Below are 25,562 nucleotides of genomic sequence, written 5' to 3' on the forward strand. Positions count from 1 at the left end.
CCTACTCATTGAAGATATTGAGGGGCCGAGGCAGGGGAGAAAAAGGCTACTCCTGTGGAGTTTCTGGGAGGGAGCCATTGTCTTGAAGTCAAACTTACATCAGCATTGGCTCAAAACTGGAAACGACACTGTTGTGACTAACACAGAATGCATGCAGTAGATGGGAGAATTCCAAAGCAGACAGTCCCACAGAATGGCTCATAGTTCCCATTCCAGGCTAAGGGCAATGCTTCTCTCTTAATTGCCATGCAAGATGTTCAGAGGTTAGTTGGAATTCATCTCAATGCTGTCAGAGCAACTTTACTCGATGGCACATTGCTCCCGCTATGAAATCCGATCTGGGGTTTGCTTTTTCTACATCTTGCAGACCTTCCTGGGTTCAGTGGAGGCAGAGCTTAAAGGTGTAAAATCTTGTTTGCCCTAGCCTGTAGAAGCAACAAAGCCTTCATTACTTTGATTCATTAGTACTTGTAGAAGCGGGGTTTCTTTTGACATTCTAAAGTTTAGAAGTCATTGCTTGGATTGTCTTAGAAAAGGAGCATTGCTGATAACCTCTTTTTGCAGGGTTATGTAAATACTTCTCCAACCCTACATTCTTTTTATGGCCTTTCAAACAGGCGGGGCAAAGCTCTCTTTCCTGTAAGGAGAGAAATGTTGGTGAAGACTGCCCTCTGCTGTTACTTCAAGAACTAATATGCAACAGTAATGGAGCTTAAGCAGAAATTGAGTGCTTCATCAGGGCTGAAAGGGCCACATTCTAAACGGCACCCCAAGTGAACAGATTCTCCATTTTTTTGCTTGATTCATAGATCGCTTGGCGCTGTTTCCATTGGGGGTTAGGTACGTAGGTTTCAACTGTGATTGATTTATCCAGCACCATTGGATTTCTTTCTTCCTTTTTCACTGGCTAACTCTTCCAGCCTTGGAGAGAGGCCTTCTGAAAACTCTGCAGAAGTTGGATGAGTACCTGAATACACCTCTCCCTGATGAGATTGATGAGAACAGCATGGAGGATATCGCAGCTTCCACCCGCAAGTTTCTGGATGGTGATGAGATGACGCTAGCAGACTGCAACTTGTTGCCCAAACTACATATTGTCAAGGTGGGTGGAACTACCTTGAGGGCTAGTTTGCATGTGCACACATTTGGCGCTTGACTCAACTGAACGAGATAATTTCCTGTGGTGGCAAATGGGCTTTGGGAAATTCTGTTGGGTGCCTGCACACCTACAAGTTGCCACTGATGCTAAGCTTCCTATTCATTTTACAGGGAAGGGGCCATACCCAACCCAAGTTGCATGCAGAAGGTTGCAGGTTCAATCCCTGTCTTACACTGTGTCAAATCATTGGCCCATCTATCTCAATATTGCCTACACTGATCGGCAGCTGCTTTCCAGGATTTCAGTCTCTCCCAGCATTACATGGAAATGCCTAGGATTGAATCTGGGATCTACCACTCTACCTCTGCTTTTACCACTGAGCTCCACCCCTTCCCCTGTATTAGGCAAGATGGAAAGTAATCTGACTTGGTATTAAGCAGCTTCCCCTCTCATTCTTATATGCAGACAAGTCCGATGCTATTTTGTGGTTCTGGTTGCGGTCTCAAAGCACAAAAATTATGGGCTGGTCCCATCTCTCTTTGGACATTGTAAAACAGCTGTTCTTCCCTTTCTTTGTTCCTAGGTTGTGGCCAAAAAGTATCGCAACTTCGATATTCCCAAGACAATGACTGGGATTTGGAGATACCTGACAAATGCCTATGGTCGTGATGAATTCACCAACACTTGTCCTGGAGACAAAGAGATTGAATTCGCCTACAGCGATGTAGCTAAGAGACTCACTAAATAAGCAGTGTTTCGCACACATTTCATAATGAAACGCTTCTTTTAACAGACTGCTCCCCTTTTGTCTTTTTAAGATAGTGATTTACTTTGCATGTACTTGCAGTTATTCAGTGTTACATTGGGTAGACCAGGTATTTTTTCTCTTTCAAAAAATGCAAACCAATGTTATGCCGTTTGCTTGCTTTGTATCCTTTAATAAGCAAGCTGAGCACAGCAGTTAATGTTGCAGTGAAGCAATTCTGGAACCTGGCCCAGAACTGCTGAGTGGGACCCCTACTTTTACTACCTGGGCCTGCAGATCATGGGTCTCAATTAGGTAGGACAGCCATCTTACATAGTCCAAGGAACCGAGTGGTAAAGCTTTTCCTGGACTGAGCATTTCAGGTAGTGGGAGTGGAGTGCAAGTTTGAACACTTTCCCTATATTAGAAGGCACCTTCTCTCTCTTGTCTGCACACACTTGGCTTGTTGGGGAGATGGCTTCAGCATGCTCTTCTCCGATAGAATATTTTAATGCGCAGAATTTTATTCATTGCAGAGCGAATACAGCCTCCGCATCTCCAAACTTAGGTGATTCAGCCTAAGGAAAGGTTGTTGTTGTTTTTTACCACTTGCTTCTTCTGATTATATAAAGTGGCCTTTAAATCTCAAATTGCATCTTGGGATTTTCAGATTTGTTTAGGAAGCACTTCTTGGTGTGATTTAAGGATTATTTATGTATTTTTGAGATGCTATTGCATACCTTAGCTCTCCTGAAACACTGTACCTGCTGGTCTGTCTGAACAGTGCACCAAAGTCTCTTACTGCCTCACCGAAAAGAGCTACATGCAAAACCTTTGGGCAAGCATGCCTGCTCATGAGGAAAAAGGCACATTTCAACAAGTTCAAATGCCACAAGCTGTGACCCATAGACACCAGGAACCCAATAAACTGTGTTCTTGGAGGTGACAAGGGTTCACTGCATATGCTTGCATTGGGGGGTGGAGGGGGAGTACATGTCTCCAACTGATTGGATCAAAAAGCAAGACATCTTTATTGGATGAAGCACAATAATCCAAGGCCATGATAGCAAGTTGCTTTTTTTTTTTTAAGGCACTAGGTGGCTTGTCAATATGTGGGATTTATTTCTTAAGTAACATCATTCCAAACCTGAGCTGTCAAGCAGCCTAAATATGCCAGATGTTTCTACTCAACATGTAACTACTCTTTTATGTTGCTAGCAAGAAATGCTGTGGTTGGGTGCCAGGGGTGCTTTCTTCTCACTGTGCTAATGTCAGATTCCTGCAAGTAACTATTTTTTATTTTTAAATATGTGCAAAGTGGCCTTTAGATACCAACTGTTTTGCCTTACGTGCATAATTCCATATTGATGATTTTCTCCTTGGTCGTTTGTAAGTGTGGAATGTGGAGTTCTCAGCCCCTCTTTCAATTGTTTCTCCCTTCAATAAGTCACATCTGACTGCTGCATATGTACCTGATCTATATTTTTTCACATCACAATCATTAACACATTCAAGGTCCAAGTTGTGTATTTCTAGAACAGCACCAAGGAATAGCACTGTAAAAACAAAAATAGTTTGTGTTTCTGACTTGGGTTTTCTTTAATAAAAGGAAAGGGAAGGATTTGAGGCATGGAGCAAACTTTCTATTTATTTTAAATGCCATCAAAGACTACTCCAGCCAATCAACACTAGTCTTCTTGCCAGCGTACCTTTTGTAACTTTTACACTGGAGTGTACATTTTTAAAGCAGATATAAGGGCTCCTGTTAACAGACTTTCTGCAGCCCAACTCTGTACATACTTGCTCAGAAGCAAGTTGCACTGAGTTTGGCGTGGTTTATTCCCAAGTACATGTGTGTAGCATTGCAGCCTGGCTTACTCAGCATAAGTGAGGGCATGGAAGAGGATTAGGGAACCTTTTTTTTGTACAAAATTTCATTTTGGTGAGGGACTTGGTGTCAAGAGCCTTAGGTTTGTGGTTTTTTCTTCTTCTAAATCTAAGAATCATACTTACATTGTGATCTGATCCAATAAGTAGATACACGATTTCAGTAATAGCTTTGTATTTGTTATAGATGCCTTTGTGGTGCCTTCTTTCTCTTTGCCAGTATTCACAAAAGCCAGTCTTAGGCTTAAGGGTGGCCCCAAAGCATCCTGCAGCTTTGACACAAAACACTAGATGGTAGTACCTTTTCTAGCATGTTTGTACCTCTTAGTTTAATTTCACTGGCCCGAAATCTGCTCCTCTTCTTGCTGATTTTGCCTTTAAGTCAGTTGACCAGCTTGGTGTACACATTTGGGGGGTAAGGTACCCAAAGGGTAGAATTGTGTTGTACAGCATGGTGGATCTTATGCACAGGGTGGTTGTCCTGCTAATGCCCTCACTTGTTTGCCTTCCAGTTGTCATTTTGCCTGGCAAATTTAAAGTTTCAGATTAGAAGGTAGGATGACCGGTGTGACCAGATGGGATTCGAGGAAAAAGATGGTCAGATGTGGGCCATTAGCTCAAATTCTTGCCAAGTCACTGTCCACATAACCACCTCTTATGTAACTGCTATTTCCCCATCTGGTTACTGGATCCATTTAGCCCAGAACTGGTGCTTGGTGGATTGTGTTTATTTGAAAGCGTACCTTTAATGAGTCATGAAAGTAAATAACTTGGCACCTCCCAACAGTATCAGTCAAAAGGGAGGAAGCAGCCTGCCAATTTATTTTAAATTACACCGCAGCACAGGACAACCTTTATCATTTGATGCTGATTATGCCTTAGTACTGTTTGACGAAACCTTTCCGGTTTGAAATGTAGGCAGCAGTTGAATCTTATGCCCTTGATTCTATTAAGTTGGAACAGAGAAGTCATTTGGAAGTACAGTATATTTTACAGAGAAGCATTATCTCTTCCTCAGTAATATTGATGTGCATAAATGTTCTCTCATGTGACCAGTTATCCACTTGGTGTGTAGTAGAGGCAGTTTCTCCCACAAGAGAAGGTGCATAATTTGTGGTTGCAAGTGATCAACCATTTGGTTAACTTCAGCAGCTCACATGGGTGAAAGCATTCAGTTTTCCTCTTGAATGAATAAAGAGATGGGTGTGTGTTTGTGGATGGGGGGGCTTCTGTCATCAAATGGGAATTTTTTTTATAGTTACGTTTTTGCAACAGAAATGTGAAAGGAATTCCTGTTAGCTGACCTTTGTTTAGCCTATGAAATTGGTAGCATTCATATACAGATTAACTATCTGGAAGACAGAGAAAACCCCAAGTTTGACTTAACATTTATTCTTCCAAGGTTGGAGAGAAGGGAGTGCGGAAAGACATGTGTTGTACCTACTGTATTTATAGTTTGGGAACTTGCCTAACCTGCACAAAACTGAAGAGTTAATGATCTAGCCACTTGCCAGTTTCTTACAAAATTGATATTTTTTATTTACATAAGCATTCTTAACAGACATTCTGCTTCTAGCCATCCAAAATAGCAAATGTAGGTCTAATTCTCACAGACATTCCCCAAACCCATCATCCTCAGACTTTTGAGCATGGGATGATAGTTGCATGAGAACCAGAAGTGTGAGCGAGAGCAGCTCCTTGTAGCAATTCCTTAAATGTTCCTCCTGTATTAATGTGACTTCCAAAATGCCTTTCCACTCCTATAGCCAAAGATGTTTTAAATTCCCATTCTAGTTGTCAGTCTAGGAGCATTTGAGGAATCACTCCTTTGCCTAAACCCAGGCGGTGGAGCGTGGAATCTGTGGCCCTCTTGATGCTGCTTGATTCCCAGCTCCCAGTAGCCCCAGCGGGCACAGTCAAAGGTCAGAATTATGGGAGTTGCAGTCCAGCAACAAGGCCACAGCTTGTCTCACTTTTGCCCTAAAAATAGGCAGGAGTGTTAATATTTAGAATGATTGAAGTCATCTCAGAACTGGTATGTCTGGGGAAATTCTGTGCATGTATTATTGTTAGCCACAGGATAGTTGTGCCATTGAAAGAACCTGCTGGCTTGGACCACTCTGAGAGGCAGCTCCTACTGAAGGGGAACATCCCAATTGGCTGCATCTAATGTTACTCTGAGTGCAGATTGCTGCTTGGATTCTGCTTCACAAGTAACAAGAAGGGTTGAGGTGGCCCTGAAGTCCTTTCTGCAAACATAATTCAGGAGGAAAAGTCTTTGCCCTTGTCCTATGCCCTTTGATGTCATGACACTATGGATTCCAATGTTTTGGATGATGCATTGTCCACATGCTCTCTGTTGGGTCATATTTGTATAAGATAATTGGCCATTCTGCTTATTTTGTTTATAGTGAAATAGAATTTATTTTTAAAAGAAAAGCTGTGGGTTATATCCAGTGTTAGTCATGCTCCATCAGAATAGACCCCTTGAAATGAATGGGCATGATTAATGTGGGCTCACTCATTTCAGTGGGCCTACTCTGAGTAGCACTTGTAGTGACTACAACCCAGAGAATTAAAATTGCATGACATATATATCAAGAGATGCCTTTTTAACAAGGTCACTTTTGCTCAGCAGGCAGAGCCTTGAGGAACAAAGAGAACAGGTGGAACACTTCTCTCAAAAGTGTGCAGAGCGTTTGTGAAATCATTACACTTGTCTGACTCGCACACGAACCAGTGTGCCACATTCTGGGCACGGAGGGGTAGGAAAGCAAACCTCAGGTTCCCCACCTCTGTCAAGTCCTCCTTGTGGGACTCCAGCTCTCATGAGCCCCAGCCAGCACAGCTGAAGATCAGGCCTCTGTAACAAAAGTATTTTCTGTGGACTCAGCTCAACATGCATTTGTGCACAAAATGGTTCTGTTTGTTATCAGCCTCTAAAGGTCGTGGGCCACAGAAATTGGTCTAGCCTATCTTACTATGCTAGAGCTATGTGCAAATATTAACAGTGACAAAGAGCAACCAGTTTAGAAATCTGGCCATTCTAGGGCCTACCAGTGTCTAAATGTAACACACAAAGGTGTTCTAATTCATACTAAAAGTTTTTTGCATAGTGGGGGGGGGGGGGGCTACACATGAGAGCAGAGGTCTGGCTTCATTCCCTAGTGCTTGAAGCATGTATATTCTTTGGCGGGGGGTTGTGGAACCTTAGTTATCACTCACCTGCCTACCTGCCTTTCTGTGAAATGTTGCGTTAAGAGGCAATGCTAAATCAACTCTTCATTCTAAAAATGAATAACTGTCCCCTCCCAGCTGTGACTAACAGTAGACATTTTATCCCATGTTAAAACCACAATTGCTTAGATACAGTCAAGTTCCTTCTTATCCTTTTGAACATACCTGAAAAGGTTGTTCTGAGCAAACCGTGTTTTAAAAATATATATCATCTTGTTTTATCTGCTCAACTGTTGCATCTGGGTGGGCGGGGGCACAGATTCCCAGAATGGGCAGGGCATTGATTTGGCGTTTGTACAGAGATACCTGGAATCTCTTATGATATATTGTAATATGCTTCTCTTTTCACTTTTCTGGAATATCTTTTACAGGTATACTGGCAAACTGCTGGCAGCTGTTTTAAAAAATAAAATTTATATTTTTCACTTAATATGATCTTGGCTATTTCTTCTCTGGATTTCTGGGGCAAGGGCTATAGCTCAGGGGGTAGAGGGCATGCCTTGCATGCAGAAGGTCCCAGGTTTAATCCTAAAATGGGAAGGACTCCTGTCTGAAACCCTAGAGAGATGCTACTAGGCAGTGTAATCCAGCTTTCTCTAACCTGGTGCCTTCTAGATGTTGCTGGATTCCAGTTCTCATCAGCCCTGACCACGGAATGACTGTAGACATTACTCCGAATGACTGTAGCTTTGCAGTGCCTCAGCTCAAGAGAGGTCTTTCCCATCACCTACAGATGTGATTCCCTACAGATATTGCTGGACTACAACTCCCATCATCCCTGGCCATTGGCCATGCAGGCTGGGGCTGATGGCTGTTGGCGTCAGCAACATCTGGAGGGTGGAAGGTTTGTTTAGGGCAAGTTTCTCAAACTTGGGTCTCTACTGTTGTTGGACTACAACTCCCATCACACCTAGCTTTCAGGACCAGTGGTCAGGGATGATGGGAGTCTTAGTCCCAGCAGCAGCTGGAGAACCAAGTTTGAGAAACACTGATTTAGGCAATACCAAGCTAGATGGACCCAAAGGGGGTCTGCGTCGATATATGGTAGCTTCTTATGTTTTTACATCTGTTTTGCTGGCTTTTGAATTTGAGATTCAGATGTGGGAAACTTATGAGATTGGCTTGGAAGTTGAATTTGAAATGAACATTTTGAAGTAAGCTGTTTGCTCAGAGAACAGCCAAGAAGTTGCACATTAGCTAAGAATTTATCGCTATGCTGCTTTATAGCAAAAAATGCCCCCCAAGGTGGCTCACAAAGGATGACGTATACCCACAAAATCAAGACAACAAAATCTTAACATATCAAAACTAAATAAAAACAAAAAATCCAAATACATTCATGTTCCTGCCACATGTAGGGGGCAGTCCCCACAGATAGGCCACAAAGAGCAGGAGTAAATCCTACAAGAGGGTGGGGCAGGGCAGATGGAAAAATGCTCTCCTTGGTGGTCCAACACAGTCTCTCCCCTGCAAGTGAGTTATCCAGGCACAATTTGAACAGCAGGATTGGGGAAACTCCTGCAACTGGTGCTATGCTTCCATTTGTCCTGTAGGTGTCTCCCTCCACCATCTTTCGAAAACACATATACAGTGTCCAGAGAAGAGCACCTGCTTTGCTTGCAGAAGGTCTCAGGTTCAGTCCCTGACATCTCCAGGTAAGGCTGGGAAAATCCTGGATAGCAGCTGCTGCCAGTCAGTGTTGACAATACTGACTTGCTGTAAGGAAACACCTTTAGTTTCTCAAGGGGGATATTTTAATCCAGCAACTGATAGGAATCTCAAAGTGACATGTATGGTGTATTTCTGCAAACCTTGGGGTTGCCCTGAGGCTACTGAAGCTTTCCTCTTGTGCCTGCGTGGCTACAGAAGGGTCACTGCTCCGGGAAAGAAGTTCACTACTGGTAAAAGTAATTGAGTCTAAATAGAAAAGAGCGCACACAGAACTCAACTGTGAAGGCTGCCTATTTTGCCAGCAGAAAAGTGAAAGAAGTCGTACTTCTCTTCCACACAGCACCTAAACTATGGAATTTGCTGCCACAAGGTACAGCGATGGCCACCAGCTTGGATGGCTTTAAAAGAGGATTAGACAAATTCCTGGATGATAAAGCTACCAGTGACTGCTAGCCATGATAGCTATGCTCTGCCTCTGTGGTGAGAGATGGTACGCTTCTGAATACTAGTTGCTGGAAACTGCAGGAGGGAAGACTGCTGTTGCACCCTTTGCCCCAGTATAAACCCTGAAGCAGGCCTGGAATGCAGTCGTCGTAAGAAGGTTCTTTCATTACAGGCTCCAGGTTTCCAACAGAAAACTGTTCTGAGGCTGGCACATAATTGAAGCCAGGAGGGGAGAGAGAGCCACGTCTGAGATGCACTTTCTCGAGGGTTGTGGCTTTCTGGGCACCTTTTGAAGTGGTTCTTCGTACCTGTTACTTTAGAACCTCATCCGAACACCATTTCAAAGCCAATCTGTTGAATGGAGAAGACCAGAAACCGTGACCCTCTTTCTAGATCTTCCATCAGCCTTTTTAGATATGCTGTGTTGCTATGCTGGCTTTGACAAAACACCTTCATAGTCCTGTTGAAGCAAGCTCTCATGGGTGACCTTGGGCCAGTGGTCCACTTGACACGTTGCACTAAGGATGAAACCCTGTTTTATGTTAACTATGACTTAAGATAAACACCTAGCATGCCGGGACACATTTCTCAACATTTGGAAGGCCACAGGTTAACCAACCCCAGTTTATAGGATAGCACATATGCCCCCCCCCATGCATGATCACATTTTAGTACCTGACTGTGCCACTCTCTTGATCCAGCCCCAGTTCATAGGTGATAGCGTAGATGACTTTAAAAGGGAATTAAGCCAAACCAAGGTAAATAAGCCTTATAAGTGGTTACATGCATGATGGCTGTATGCAGATTCCAGCTTCTACCCCTGCATATCAGTTGCTTAGAGGCAGCAGTGATGGATGCCTGTTGCACTCATGTTCTGCTTGTGGTCTTCCCAGAGGTGTTGGATTGCGCACTGCAGGATGCTGGAAGGGAAGTGAGGATTGGTCTGATAAAGTAGGACTGCTCTTATATTTTACGAGATGCCCAAGGTGCAAAATTGCCTGTGACCAGGACCCATTACTACTTGATTGCAGCCCATTATCAGCAATGCCCTCCAAAAAGGGGGGTTCACAGAGCAGAAAGAAACAAAGGGCAAACTGGCACTGCTTTTAACTAACTAACACCCTCTCTCTCTCTCTCTCTCTCTCTCTCTCTCTCTCTGTGTGTGTGTGTGTGTGTGTGTGTGTGTCTTGCCAACCACTCCCTTCTGATGCTGGAAGTTTTCCAAGGACGGAGAAAAGGCAAACTCATGATCTTTTGATGGGAGGCTTGTGTTCTTACCACTGGACATACAGATGAATAAACTGGTTTCAAGACAAAGATCAAGCAAAGGAACTTCAAAAAGCAGAATGCCAAATGACATCTCCACATCTTTGGTGCTCCAGGCAGAGGGCTTGGTGGGGCATCATCAGAGTTGTTTTTTTTGGTCAGGTTTTCAAAACAAGGATTTTGCTAAACCAAGGCTCTGATGGAAGCTAGATTGCCCTTTGAAGCCAGAATGGTGCAACTCTGGGAGACAGGGGCAGTTTTCTCTGGCTTCTTGGCCCTACAGCCTAAAGAGCTGGTGGATATATGTACTTACTTGTGCCACATCTGTATATGGAGGTGTAGAGGGGCTTTGTGGAGATCCTGCAGGATGGGGACTCCCAGAGAGAGAGTTTCATGTTCCATGAGGCTCTGCTCTGGATGACGTGACTGAACTTACAGGATTTGGATAGTGGAGTTTGAACGGAAAAATATGTCCCCCTAAACATGGGGCTTGTCTTGGGCCTTTGGGGCTACAACCTGCCAGGTGTTTTGTCCTGGTTCCATCTTGGCCTAGCACATTTTGCCCAGGCATTGGTCCCGAGGTGACAATGGTGAAAGAAAACAGCCACCTACCTCTATGTTCACTAGTATGGGAAATTCAGGCAACTTAGCAAGGCTAGATTGGTTTTCCCCACTGCACCCCCATAGCTGCAAGACTGGAAGCTGGTGGAAGAGTTTGTCACCTTTGAAAACAAAACAGAAATTAGTTTGGCAAATGTCGTCTCGGCTGTGTGTCATGATGGTTGTACCCCTGGGGCCTGACTTGATTCATAATTAGGCTTAACAAACCAAAACATTTACCCACCCGCAAACCAGCTCAATTTTTTTGCAGCCAGTTTTGAAGCAAAGTCAGAGCCTGCCATGTTCCTGAGGATGGCGGGAGTGCAGAAGGGTCCAACAGTTTTCCTGCCCCTTAAAAACAAAACAAAACCTTACGTGGTGGCAGCTGCTGTTGCTGCTGGTGGAAGGAGAGCAGGGATATGGGAAATCTTCCCATTCATGTAAGGGCTGCCATCATGATTCTGGAGGGGCAGTTGGTGGGGGTGGTTTGGAGAATTCCAACGAAAACAGAAACTGGGGCAGAAATTGCTGATCATAGAATTGTAGAGTTGGAAGTCTGCAACAAACGAGGTAATGGCAACAGACTTTACTTGATTATTTAATTTTGCCACAGTGGACTGCGAGACAAATAACGTGTTTTGGTAGAAACCACGCTGCGTGCAGCAAACAGAGAGTGAAATGGAGCCTGCTTCCATCCCAATGGAGAGCCCAACTGCCAGTTCCTCCTACCCCCCTGCCTAGAGTAGAGGATTCTGGAAAGATGGGCCTGGTTCTTGGGGGTGGGCAAGCCCTCCCTTTCAGTGTCCACTTGTGGGTGGGAAAGTGACTTCCGAGCAGATCCTGAGGGCTCTGGCACACATGCTTGCCCAGCCTTGTTCTGGTTTTATAACCAAGAGGCGAGCAGTTGGCTGTGTGTCAGGATGGTTACAACAGCTCGCCTTTCTCCACGGGGAGGGTCTCTTGCTGCCGGAGAGCAGTGTCAAACCTCGCAATGCGCCCGACGTGGCAGGGTTTTCTTTTGAAGTTCCTTTCCACCCAGCATCCGTCTTGCCCTGAACAGCTTTCATCCCTCGCCAACGCTTCCCCAGTGAAAGCTATTAAAAGGGAAACGCATTATGCGCTTGATGTGTTTTTCTACCTTCGCTGTTAACATCTCCTGTGGTGAGGATTTCATAATGCTGCCCAAGTCATTGCAACGGATGAGCAAAAAGGCCTCAGTTGGGGCAAGTCGAGGCAAGTTGGAGGGAGGGCTGGAGCAGAGTTATGCATGGGAAGAACTGGGTGGCAAAGGGTTTTTATCCTGTCCTACTCAGAGAAGACCTATTGGAATTAATGAACATGACTAATATCATTTTATGAGGGCTGCTGAGTAAAAATTAGTTGGACACAACCCACTAATCCCCTGCTGAGGAGGGATGGTTCTGTAGGTATGGTTCCTATGTCGGAATGGAAAGCTACACCTGTTGAATGGTGGCCTGTTTGGAGCTCTTTAAGTTTCTGCCAAAAATATTATTTTGGCAGATTATAATGCATAATTATAATATTATGTATTATTCATTTATTTTGGTTAATTCCAGGTGGTTGTTGGTTTGGGAGCAGTGCTCCTTATGTATTCAATTTTTTTTTCCAGGGTCCACACAATGTTGGTATAAAAATGCAACTCCACCCTGCCATTTAATCTGCACTTACCCCTTTCCAGGGAAAATAAGATCAATAAAGGAATGCCAAATGGCCTATTTGTGATATCTCAGCTGCCTGTTTCCAAATCAAGTCCCTGTCTGGAAGCACACTTGATGTTAAGGATTTATATCTGGCTTTTTATTTTATTTTTATTTTTTAAAGTGGTGGAAATCATTTCTGATGCAGCATACAAAACCAAATCTACATAATGGAAAGCAGAAACCGTGTGAAGTTACAACAGTAGGTTAAAATAGCAAGAAATAAATTTAGAATAGCTCAACACAGTATATTGCCAATTCAATTTATTTGATGTATTTAGGTATTACTGAAAAGAAGTCCGAAGCTATTTACAGTACAAGGGTGACAGCATACAAAATATGCAATAAAAATTCCATAAAATGAAACCAAGTCTGACACATATGCCATCTTTCCTCTAAGAAGAGCCCTGCTGGATCAGACCAAAGTCCTATCTAATCCAGCATCTTGCTTCCACAGCCACAAACCAGATGTCCCAATGGTATTCTAGCCACTTCCCTTGCTGGGGATGATTGGAGAAGACGGGGACACTTTTCACTATTGTTTGCATAGCTTTTCCTAAGCAATTCCCAATGTTGGATGTTTCTTTTTTTTAAATAATATTTATTAAAGTTTTTTAAACAATAAACAAAAAACATACATAATAACATAATCTTTTCAAATTTCCACATTTCATTCTCCTCTTTGGACTTCCTCACATCTCTTGTTCCTGCATTCTGAACTCACAAATTTTGCTAGCAAATTATTTACTTGTTTCCATTCATATCATATAATTATCCAATATTAAATCTCAAATTTTAGAATTTAAATCACACTTTTGAGATCTTAATTTGAAATATTGTTTATCCAAAATTTGTCTTTTCTTTCAATTACATTGAAATTTATATTCCTTATTACTAATTTGTTGGACTGTCTCGCCAGAGTGGTGCATGCTCTAGTTATCTCACGCTTGGACTACTGCAATGCGCTCTACGTGGGGCTACCTTTGAAGGTGACCCGGAAACTGCAATTAATCCAGAATGCGGCAGCTAGACTGGTGACTGGGAGTGGCCGCCGGGACCACATAACACCGGTTCTGAGAGATCTGCATTGGCTCCCAGTACGTTTCCGAGCACGATTCAAAGTGTTGGTGCTGACCTTTAAAGCCCTAAACGGCCTCGGTCCTGTATACCTGAAGGAGCGTCTCCACCCCCATCGTTCAGCCCGGACACTGAGATCCAGCGCCGAGGGCCTTCTGGCGGTTCCCTCATTGCGAGAAGTGAGGCTACAGGGAACCAGACAGAGGGCCTTCTCGGTAGTGGCGCCCGCCCTGTGGAACGCCCTCCCATCAGATGTCAAAGAGATAAAGAATTACCTGACGTTCAGAAGACATCTTAAGGCAGCCCTGTTCAGGGATGTTTTTAATATGTAATGCTGTATTGTTTTTAATACTGATTGGGAGCCGCCCAGAGTGGCTTGGGAAACTCAGCCAGATGGGCGGGGTATAAATAATAAATTATTATTATTATTATTATTGGAGCCGTATTATTGTAGCACCCTGCTTGTGGTTAACGCTTAGCTGGAATGAAATATTCAACGCAGCAATAGAGAAATTAAAATAGTAATTTATTTGTCAGACAAATAAATAAGAGGCTCAGTGGTACGTGGTTACCAAGCTCTGGCCTGGCCTCCTGCCATTCTGGCCAGCACTTATATTCCCTTAATCCAGCCCCCTTTGCTCCTCCTGTGGCTGCCTCTGTCCAATCAGCCTGGTTGAAATTCCTATTGGCTGTTTGCTAGAGCCAATCACAAAAGATACACCCATAAAAGATACACCCATTTCCTTGCCCTTATAAGGGAGACAAAGAGCTATATATATGACATATAAGTAATAATATATCTTACATGGAATCTTAATTACCAGCTCACCTCTTGCCCTCCTTGCCCTATTGCCTTATAAAACAAATGTTTAATCTTACATTTTTATGTTCAACAGATGTCAAGGATCTTGAGTTTCACATCAACATTGAAAGATTTCCTTCATTTAATGTTTCTAAACAAATGCCTGACAACTATATATCAAGACTGCCCGGATGGCGTCCTCTGTCCGGCAGGGGGGCTAGGCTGGTGGCTGACTTAATTTCAGGATAAATACAACTCTTACAACCATATGAAATAAGAATCTAGCATTCCTTAAATCCTTTGCATAATTACATTTAAGCCAATATATTTAAGCTAATATATTTCATACATTTATCATAGGTAGCCTCTTAAAAGAATAAAGCTTCTCAAAGTGAAAAGGAAGGAACTCAATAAAACACAGCTTTTAAAAGAAGCCTCTTCAGTTTGCACCTCCCCCTTTCCCCCTCCTCTCCAGCCTCAAAATAAAATAGGAAGAAGCTGCTTCTTCTGCCAAGCCAGTTGCCTTTCCAACATTTAACACATTTTAACCTTTTTTAACTCTCTTAGTTTAAGAAACAGCTTTAGAAAAAGACTTCCCCCAAAAATGTTCTCTTTCCAGCTAAATGTTTCTCCCCATTGCTCCTGGCCTTTTAACCTTAGAAAGAAGATCTGGCTCATTTTACTGGGAGGCACATTAGTATTATCTTTCCCATTCCTAATGGTGTTTTCTCAGCCTTGGGGCAGCATATGTAATTCTCCCTTTTTATGACTTTGAGAATTGTTTTTCTACTATAAATCAATGGGGCCCTTCTTGTCTTAGGAGGAAAAACATCTTGCCAAGGTTCTTTTAGGCAGCTGGTCTTTTGCCTGGCATGAAACATTTGAAAATCCTTTTTTTAAGCTCATTTTTAAATACAAGCCTTGATTGAAATATATAGAAGCTTTGATAAAAATGCAGGCTTATGGTTAGGTGCCTCATTCCCCCCTTTCAAGCTCAAGGACCTTCATCCCAAGTGTCCTTGATAGCTTGACCTTCATCATATTCCTGAGGTAAAGCTCTGTATAGGGCCATGATATGAGGTAGAGTTTCATTTGAAACCATCTTGCTAATTGTACTTCTAAAACATGAAATGATACATGGCATCATACATAAAACCAATACTACTACTGTCAAGAAAAACAAGCAAGACAATAGTATCCCTTTGAGTCCTGTGACATTAGGTAACCAATTGGTGAGCCATCCCATATCCCATCCTTCCCATGTTTGTACTGGGACATGTGCTATATTCTCCATCTTTGTGGCCAACACACGGATTGCCTCACCATTATCAGAAATGTTAAAGCAACAGGCATTCCCTGTCAAGTTCAAGACTCCACATAGGCCTCCCTGCCTGGCAAGTACATAATCCATTCCCATTTTCAGCTGCAAAATGGCGGCTCTACTTTCATCCAACTGTTGTGCAATAAGTCTCAAACTCTGGGCCGTTGCATTGGTTACAAGTTCCACTACTGCTTGCAATCGAATTATTCTGTTTAGATTATAAATAGGATCCCGTGCCCCTTGTATGAGCTCACCAGGATTCCAGGAGGCAGGATCATAATAGGCTATAATGCGCTCTGGCGGCCAATCATCAGTACCGCTCCAACTTTGGGTACTTCCTCCTGCTATATGAGAAATATCAGCATTCCTTCGTGTTCGCCTGGCCGAACTAGTGGGCATAATCCACATTGGTGGTAATACCCAACCCAAGAAACAAGTCCCACTCCATTTGGAAGGGAGTTTCTTGTATGCCCATTCTCCACATATCCACCACAACCATCGGGTCTGAGGTTTTTGGTACGGGGAATACAGAAGGCGAAATACCAAAAGGGGTAGAGAGTTCACAGTGCAGTATGTTAGATTGCCTTCTTCTGTCACAGTTATGTTCCACACCACTTTCCATGCATGAATAAAAGGAGGTGCACAGGGCAAGGTATTCCGAGTTCGATAGGTAGTACCGTGTGCCCAGGTATGACTATTCTTCTTATAATCCCAAGTATAGTGACAATGAGAAGAGCCTATCATGGGAGAATCAGCTGCATCTGATGATTTATGTACACAGAATTCCCCTTGTACAGGTATAACTCGTAATGGTTTAGTTGAGTTCCATCCGGGGAAATTCTGTATTTCAGTTTGGTGTGGCATTTCGCTTACCATACCAATAGCATCTAATGGTATCGGTAATAACGGCATACCTCCCTCTGAATCATCTGGCCCAAGAGAGCAAACAAGGCAATTGGTCCTATTTGCAACATTAGCTACCATTTCAGCTAAACCTACCCACATATTGTGGTCATGGCTGAATCCATATTTAGCCAATTTGGTCAGATTCAAGGACCCTTCCCCTTCCCAAGGGATCAGGATTAATAAAATCATGTTGATGTCTAGTATATGCATTCCTTCCACAAAAGATTACCTTATTGTGATAGCAAATAATTATTAGCCCCAATATAATTCCCCCAGTGACAGAAATGGGGAACCACCAAGACCAAAACATATATCCCGAGGATCCCCAATGAGTAATATCTCTGATAATTGTTCCACAAGGGGGGGGCAGTCAATCAATTGTATTAGAGAATCTTTCCGTTCACAGTCGCTGGTTCAGACGCTCCTCAAGCTTCAGGCGTGCGCAGGTCAGCCAGCTTCCAGGTTGTGGCTGCAGCAGGCCGGTCGTCAAATGTTGCCCGTGACCTAGCCCGTTCCCGGTAGGGCTAGATACAGGGGTTTTTGGAGAGAGTTAGTTTTAAAGGATTAGAGGGGTCACCTTTGCACGTCCAACTGCCTTCAGACTTCTTCAAACGAGAGTGATGAATCCAGGGGGTCACCTCAGCTACCTTCACCGCTGTTGGAGTAGAGAGCAAGACGGTGTAAGGTCCACGCCACTTAGGTGCAAGTGGATCACGTTTCCACTCTTTCACCCATACGCTATCGCCAGCCTGGAACTGATGAATCGGCTCGGCAATGCTGCACGGCGTGCGCTCGAGGGCCCACCTGTTAAGAGAAACAAAAACACGGGAGAGAGATTGCACTTGTTCCTGTGTCACATGGTCTCCTATTTGTTTAAGGTCAGCTGGAATATCCTGAACAAAGGAGGGCGGTCTCCCATACAGGAGCTCAAAAGGTGACAACTTAAGTCTTTTTGTGGGTGCACACCGAACACGAAACAGTGTTATGGGTAACACATCTACCCATCTGAGACTTTAGACATATTAGTGGGCTTCTGGCATGCCCTGCGGATACCTTGCACAAGTGTCTGGCGGTAGGTGGTAAGTCTGGCCAGGTGAATTGCATTGTTTGGATCCCAATTAGGATCTTCCAAGGGAAAGTTATCTTGGAGATGACGGTCAATATTATAAATATTTCCCGCTCTGGCCTGCTCACGCAAATATATCTGTGCCTTTTCAATTATGTCTCTCCTTTCCTCAGTGGTGAACAGAGTATTTAGGAGCTGGCGACAATCTGTCCAAGTAGGGCTATGAGTATTTACTATTGAAGTCACCAAGTCCATCATAGCCTGAGGTTTTTCTGCAAAAGATGGGGTGTGTGTTTTCCAATTCATCAGATCTGTAGTTGTGAATGGAATATATTGCAGGGTCGAAGTTCGAGGTGGCCGTGGTCCGGGTTGCCCATTAACCAGCGCAGGCTCCTCAAGTGCATCAAATACTCTTCTAAGAGGGGCTACTACGTGATCTTTCTCTTCACTTTGCTCTAGGGGCCTCAAATCATAGGGGATGGTATCTGTCGCAAGGCGTTCTTTTAGCAGCTTTATACGCCTGGCTGTATTGCTTGCTGACCGAGCAAGGTCTCCCTGTAACTTCTGTAACATTTCTCTGGGACTTGGATGTACAGGGGTTTGGGGTGGGCAATCAGTTGTTCCACTAAAGGAGACTGTAGATGGAGGTCTATTAGGAGTCACAGGTGGAATAACCACTTCTGCTTGGGCTTTATTATAGAACTCCAATGCCTCCTGAAGATATTTATCATAATCTATCAAGGAATCAAGCTCTGTGACTCCACTCCCATTATTCATTCCAGTTTCTTGCCTTGGGGTTACAACTGGTGGAGTGTTTGGATTAAGCTCCCTTCGATGTGGAGCATAGGGTGGAGGTGGAAGCACCTCTTCCTCTGGCCCCTCAAAAATGGGTTTGAGTTTATTTGGCAAGATTCCTTTCCTAGCTTCGGCTTTTACAGCCAATAATTTGCATCGTTTGACTTTGCATTCCCTTATCCATGGAGGATTTTTATTTAATGTGCTCAGCCAGGAATCTATATATGGAAATTGTTCTGGGCACCCTCCAGTTTCTTTGGCGATATCAGTCCAAAGTTTGCTTACTAAATTTATATCAAAGGTTCCCTGGGATGGCCATCCAGTAATTTGTTTTGGCCATTCTAGTTCACATAACGTTCTCAAGCGCTCTGGCGTCATTTTGACTCCATATGCCCCTGAGAAGGCTTTCTTAAAATTATTTAACATACACTCAAGAGGTGTATTTTCCCCCTTTGAACCCCCAACTCCCATTGTATGGCCCTGTGAAGTATCCACTCAGTCACTCACAGACGCGCTTCGTGGGTTTCCTTGCCTAGATGGAGTCGGCCTTACTAGGAACCGAAGTACTGCCCACTCCACACTCAGGTCAGCTACAGATTGCTCTGTACTTTCTCACACATACAATGCGCTGGATACTTCACCACACTCTACCTCCCAATCCTTCCCTTTCCCTACACCAGATCACCATCTGATGTACCCAACCACCTAGCGTACTCAGTTTCCCCTTACTGAGACGCAGAAGTTTGATCAAGACTTCTCTTCCTCCCAATTAATTGGAGGGCCAAAAATCCCTTTGTGCACTTACCCTTGGTTGGTTCCCTGTTTCCCCCGGTCCGTCGCCGCCAGTGAGCAGGGTATCAGACAGACGAGTCTTCTGCGTTCCCCCTGGAAAAATTTACCAGTGCGCGCTTTGGGTAAGCAGTTGTCCTCTCTCTTGTACCCTGCCCAGTAGGGCGAAGGGGCTGCGTTCCAGCAGACCACTTATCCGAGTCACAGGGCACCATAAAATGTAGCACCCTGCTTGTGGTTAACGCTTAGCTGGAATGAAATATTCAACGCAGCAATAGAGAAATTAAAATAGTAATTTATTTGTCAGACAAATAAATAAGAGGCTCAGTGGTACGTGGTTACCAAGCTCTGGCCTGGCCTCCTGCCATTCTGGCCAGCACTTATATTCCCTTAATCCAGCCCCCTTTGCTCCTCCTGTGGCTGCCTCTGTCCAATCAGCCTGGTTGAAATTCCTATTGGCTATTTGCTAGAGCCAATCACAAAAGATACACCCATAAAAGATACACCCATTTCCTTGCCCTTATAAGGGAGACAAAGAGCTATATATATGACATATAAGTAATAATATATCTTACATGGAATCTTAATTACCAGCTCACCTCTTGCCCTCCTTGCCCTATTGCCTTATAAAACAAATGTTTAATCTTACATTTTTATGTTCAACAGATGTCAAGGATCTTGAGTTTCACATCAACATTGAAAGATTTCCTTCATTTAATGTTTCTAAACAAATGCCTGACAACTATATATCAAGACTGCCCGGATGGCGTCCTCTGTCCGGCAGGGGGGCTAGGCTGGTGGCTGACTTAATTTCAGGATAAATACAACTCTTACAACCATATGAAATAAGAATCTAGCATTCCTTAAATCCTTTGCATAATTACATTTAAGCCAATATATTTAAGCTAATATATTTCATACATTTATCATAGGTAGCCTCTTAAAAGAATAAAGCTTCTCAAAGTGAAAAGGAAGGAACTCAATAAAACACAGCTTTTAAAAGAAGCCTCTTCAGTTTGCACCTCCCCCTTTCCCCCTCCTCTCCAGCCTCAAAATAAAATAGGAAGAAGCTGCTTCTTCTGCCAAGCCAGTTGCCTTTCCAACATTTAACACATTTTAACCTTTTTTAACTCTCTTAGTTTAAGAAACAGCTTTAGAAAAAGACTTCCCCCAAAAATGTTCTCTTTCCAGCTAAATGTTTCTCCCCATTGCTCCTGGCCTTTTAACCTTAGAAAGAAGATCTGGCTCATTTTACTGGGAGGCACATTAGTATTATCTTTCCCATTCCTAATGGTGTTTTCTCAGCCTTGGGGCAGCATATGTAATTCTCCCTTTTTATGACTTTGAGAATTGTTTTTCTACTATAAATCAATGGGGCCCTTCTTGTCTTAGGAGGAAAAACATCTTGCCAAGGTTCTTTTAGGCAGCTGGTCTTTTGCCTGGCATGAAACATTTGAAAATCCTTTTTTTAAGCTCATTTTTAAATACAAGCCTTGATTGAAATATATAGAAGCTTTGATAAAAATGCAGGCTTATGGTTAGGTGCCTCATTATTACAAATCTTACATCTTTCTTAACATTCATACAGTTTACAATGTTTTTGTAGATAATCCTTAAATTTCTTCCAGTCCTCCTCCACCAGTTCCTCTCCCAGGTCTCGGATTCTGCCAGTCATCTCAGCCAGTTCCATATAATCCATCAGTTGCATCTGCCATTCTTCCAGCGTGGGCAAATCTTGAGTTTTCCAGCATTTAGCAATGAGTATCCTTGCTGCTGTTGTAGCATACATAAAAAAAGTTCGATCCTTCTTTTGCACACTCTGGCCGACAATGCCTAAAAGAAAGGCCTCTGGTTTCTTAGGGAAGGTATACTTAAATACCTTTTTCAGCTCATTGTATATCATTTCCCAGAAAGCCTTCACTCTAGGGCAAGTCCACCAGAGGTGAAATAATGTTCCTTCAGCTTCTTTACACTTCCAACATTTATTGTCAGACAAATGGTATATCTTTGCGAGCTTGACTGGAGTCATGTACCACCTATATATCATTTTCATAATGTTTTCTTTCAAGGCATTACATGCCGTGAACTTCATACCGGTGGTCCATAACTTTTCCCAGTCAGCAAACATAATGTTGTACCCTATATCCTGTGCCCATTTTATCATAGCTGATTTGACCGTTTCATCCTGTGTATTCCATTTTAGCAGCAAGTTATACATTCTCGAAAGTGTCTTAGAGCTGGGCTCTAACAATTCTGTTTCTAACTTTGATTTTTCCACCTGGAATCCTAATTTTTTATCTGACTCAAAGGCTTCTTTAATCTGAGCATAATGTAGCCAATCTCGCACTTTCCCCTTTAGTTTCTCCATACTCTGCAACCTCCAATTGTCTCCATCTTTTTCTATTATTTCCCAATATTTCGGCCATTTGGCCTCCATATTGAGTCTTTTCGGGGCCTTAGCCTCCATTGGTGATAACCACCTTGGGGTCTTGTTTTCCAATAAGTCCTTGTATTTTGACCAGACATTGAACACTGCTTTTCTGACAACATGATTCTTAAAAGCCTTGTGTATTTTAACCTTGTCATACCACAGATATGCATGCCAACCAAAAGCATTGTTAAATCCTTCCAAGTCTAAAACATCAGTGTTTTCAAGAAGCAGCCAATCTTTCAACCAGCAGAAAGCTACTGATTCATAGTAGAGCTTTAAGTCTGGCAGGGCAAAGCCCCCTCTTTCTTTAGCATCAGTTAGTATCTTAAACTTAATTCTGGGCTTTTTGCCCTGCCAGACAAATTTTGAGATATCTCTTTGCCACCTCCCAAAACACTCCATTTTATCCACAATCTGCAAGGTTTGAAACAAAAACAACATTTTTGGCAATACATTCATCTTAATAGCAGCAATGCGTCCTGACAAGGAAAGTTTCAGTCTTGACCAAACATCTAGATCCCTTTTAATTTAAAACCAACATTTTTCATAATTATCTTTAAATAAGTTCATGTTCTTCGCTGTTATGTTTACCCCTAGGTATTTTACTTTTTTAACCACATTTAATTCTGTCTCTTTCTGAAACCTTTCTGATTCTGAAGAGGTCATATTTTTTTCCAAAACCTTGGTTTTTTGCTTGTTAAGTTTAAATCCCGCCACCCGACCAAACTCATAAATCAATTGCAGTACCCTTTTGGTGCTGGGCTCTGGCTCCTGTAAGGTCAATACTAGGTCATCTGCAAATGCTTTAAGTTTATATTGTTTCGCTCCGACCTGAATACCCTCCACCAACCGGTCTCCTCTGATCATATTTAAGAGCACTTCCAGGACCGATATAAATAACAAAGGGGAGATAGGACAACCTTGTCGTGTTCCTTTTTCAATATTAAACTCTTCCGTCACCACATTGTTCACTATCAGTTTTGCCTTCTGCTCCGAATAAATTGCCTCTATCCCATTCTCAAACCCCCACCCCACTCCCATTCCTTCCAAGTTTTTCTTCATAAACTTCCAAGAAATATTATCAAAGGCTTTCTCCGCATCTATAAATATCAAAACTGCTTTTGTGTTGATATTTGTCTGCAAGAGTTCCAAGATATCAATAATGTTTCTTGTGTTTGCAAACAAATGTCTACCTGGGAGAAAGCCTGCTTGGTCCTTATGGATCACTTCATTTAAGACTTTTTAAAATCTGCTTGCTAAAATGTCTGCAAATATTTTGTAATCCACATTCAGGAGGGAGATGGGGCGGTAATTCTTGAGTTGTGTCTTTTCGGTTTCTAGTTTAGGTATCAATGTGATGAAGGCCTCTTTCCACGACTCTGGTGCCTTCTTCCCTTCCATAATTTCATTGCAAACCTCCATTAGTGGGTGCATCAAATAGTCTTTCAATGTCTTATAATACTTGGAGGTGAGACCATCTGGTCCTGGAGATTTGCCCAATTGCATATTCTGAATGGCTTCTTCAATCTCTTGTTGTGTTATTTTGTAATTCAGGATAGTTCTATTTCGCAGAGACAACCTTGGTAGACCATTCTTCTTTAAAAATTGTTCTATCTCCGATTCATCTTGCGGCCCTTGTGTATATAATTGCTTGAAGTATCTCTGGAAGCACTTTCTAATTTCCACTGGGTTCTGAATATTTCTTCCTTCAATTTCTAAGTTTGTTACCGTGTTCAATTTTTGTCTCTTTTTCAGCTGCCATGCTAGCAGCTTTCCACATTTATTTGCTGATTCAAAGGATCTCTGTTTCATTAGCTTGATTTTCCATTCCACTTCCTGATTTATCAGTTTGGAATATTGCGCTTGATAAAGTTTAATTTCTCTTAAAATCTCCTTTGATTTCGGTTTAGATCTTAAGTTCTTCTCACCTTCTTTAATTTTCTCCAAAATCTTATCTTTTTTCTCATTCTGTGCTTTTTTCCTTATAGTGTTCTGTTGTATCAGAAACCCCCTCATAACCGCCTTGCTTGCATTCCAGACAGTTCTTTTTTCCACCGTAGTGTTCAGGTTAATCTCAAAATAGTCCTTCAAAGCTTTTTGGGCCTTTTTAATAATCTCCTGATCTCTAAACAAGTTGTCATTCATCCTCCGTCTGAAGGAGCCGGTTGGAGTTAGTCTCATATCCATCTTTATAGTGCTATGGTCGGAGCAGGTCTTTGGGCAGATTTCCACTTTTTTTATCTTAGGTGCCAGGCCTCTAGTTGTCCATATTTGGTCTATTCTTGTCCATGTCAGTTGGGCTTCAGAAAAAAAGGTTCCCTCTCTTCCTAGGGGGTTCTTTGTTCTCCAAATATCGATCAAGTCCATGTTGTCAGTAAGTTCAAAGAATGTTTTAGGTAGTCTGCCTTCTTTTGTTACGTTTTGGCTGTGTGACTTATCCATGTTAGTTGATACCATGCCGTTCATATCTCCCATCATAATGATGTTGTCGTAGTTCAGATAGTCCAGTATTGTCTCATGCAGCTTCTTGTAGAATTCCGATTTTCCGTCATTTGGCGCATAAACTCCTAATATCAAAAACTTTTCTCCTTGGTTCTGAATCTCGATTGCCAGGATTCTTCCTTGTTCATCTTTGAATAGAAATTTTGGTGACAGGCTCTCTTTTGCATATATCACCACACCTCTTTTCTTGACTCGGTCTGAAGAAATAAATTCTTGGCCTAATCTTTTATTTATTAGCACTTTTCTATGAAGCCTAGTCACATGTGTTTCTTGTAGACAAATAATGTCCAATTGTTCTTTTTTCAAAATGTGAAATATCCTTCTCCTTTTTTCCGGGATGTTGGCGCCATTTATGTTCCAACTCAAAAGTTGCAGAGACATCCTGAATAAATCTGTTATTGCTCTGGTGGTGGTATCTTTTTGTCCTGGTCTTCAGGCCCCAAAGGTGTAGGTATAGATGCAGAGGATGGTCCAGCCCCTGAGGGTTCTCCAATCCCTTTCTGAAGGTCCTCTCCGTAGATATTCAAGAATTTGTCTCTGTCTTCAGCTGTTTTTATTTTCACCTTCTTCCCTCTAAACGTAAACGATAGTCCTTGTGGAAATTCCCACCTAAAAATAATTGAGTTGCTCCTCAGCAACCTTGTTAGTTCAAAATAGGTGGATCTAAGGTCCAGAAGTTGTCTAGGAATATCCTTGTAAATCTCTGCTCTTTTGTCCAAAATTTCAAGTGACTTTCCGTAGTGTAGTCCTAATATCTTATCTCTTTCCTCCTTGGATCTCAAAGTAATCAAACAGTCTCTGGGCTTGTCCTTCCTTGTCAATTTCCCAAGTCTAAAGGCCGTCACAATTTTTTTTTTTTTTAATAATATTTATTAGAAATTTCCAATTACAACAAAATAAAAAGAACATCCCAATTTAAAATCTTATTTTCAATAACATCTTTCCAGGACTTCCCCTCCCCTCCCCCTCTTGTATTCCAATTCTTACAATTAAATTCAGCAAGTTCTTATCCCAGATTTTGAACTTATTATCATTAGCCCAATTTTAAATATATTTTCCCATCCCCTAAAATCGACCTGTTCCCTTCCATGCGTTCCCCCCTTTAATATACAATACAAATTAAAATAATCAAATATAATTAATTAAGATAAAATTATAAAATATAATTAAGATAATCAAATATAATTTTACGCCCTTTGGATTCCA

The 25,562-nt window shown here is 42.4% G+C and overlaps 1 protein-coding gene across 1 annotated transcript in view; it reads left to right on the forward strand.

The window, feature by feature from the left end:
• Window positions 1-7,398, forward strand: part of CLIC4 (chloride intracellular channel 4) — a 47,109-nt gene extending 39,711 nt beyond the window's left edge. Inside the window, exons 5-6 of the mRNA XM_081869633.1 lie at window positions 921-1,102; window positions 1,683-7,398. Of these exons, the coding sequence (XP_081725759.1) occupies window positions 921-1,102; window positions 1,683-1,847 (347 nt within the window). The 3' untranslated portion in view covers window positions 1,848-7,398. The remainder of the gene's footprint in view (window positions 1-920; window positions 1,103-1,682) is intronic.
• Window positions 7,399-25,562: the final 18,164 nt, after the last annotated feature.

Source organism: Podarcis erhardii (genome assembly GCF_964252035.2).
Source record: "Podarcis erhardii genome assembly, chromosome: 7".
NCBI classification, from domain to species: Eukaryota; Metazoa; Chordata; class Lepidosauria; order Squamata; family Lacertidae; genus Podarcis; species Podarcis erhardii.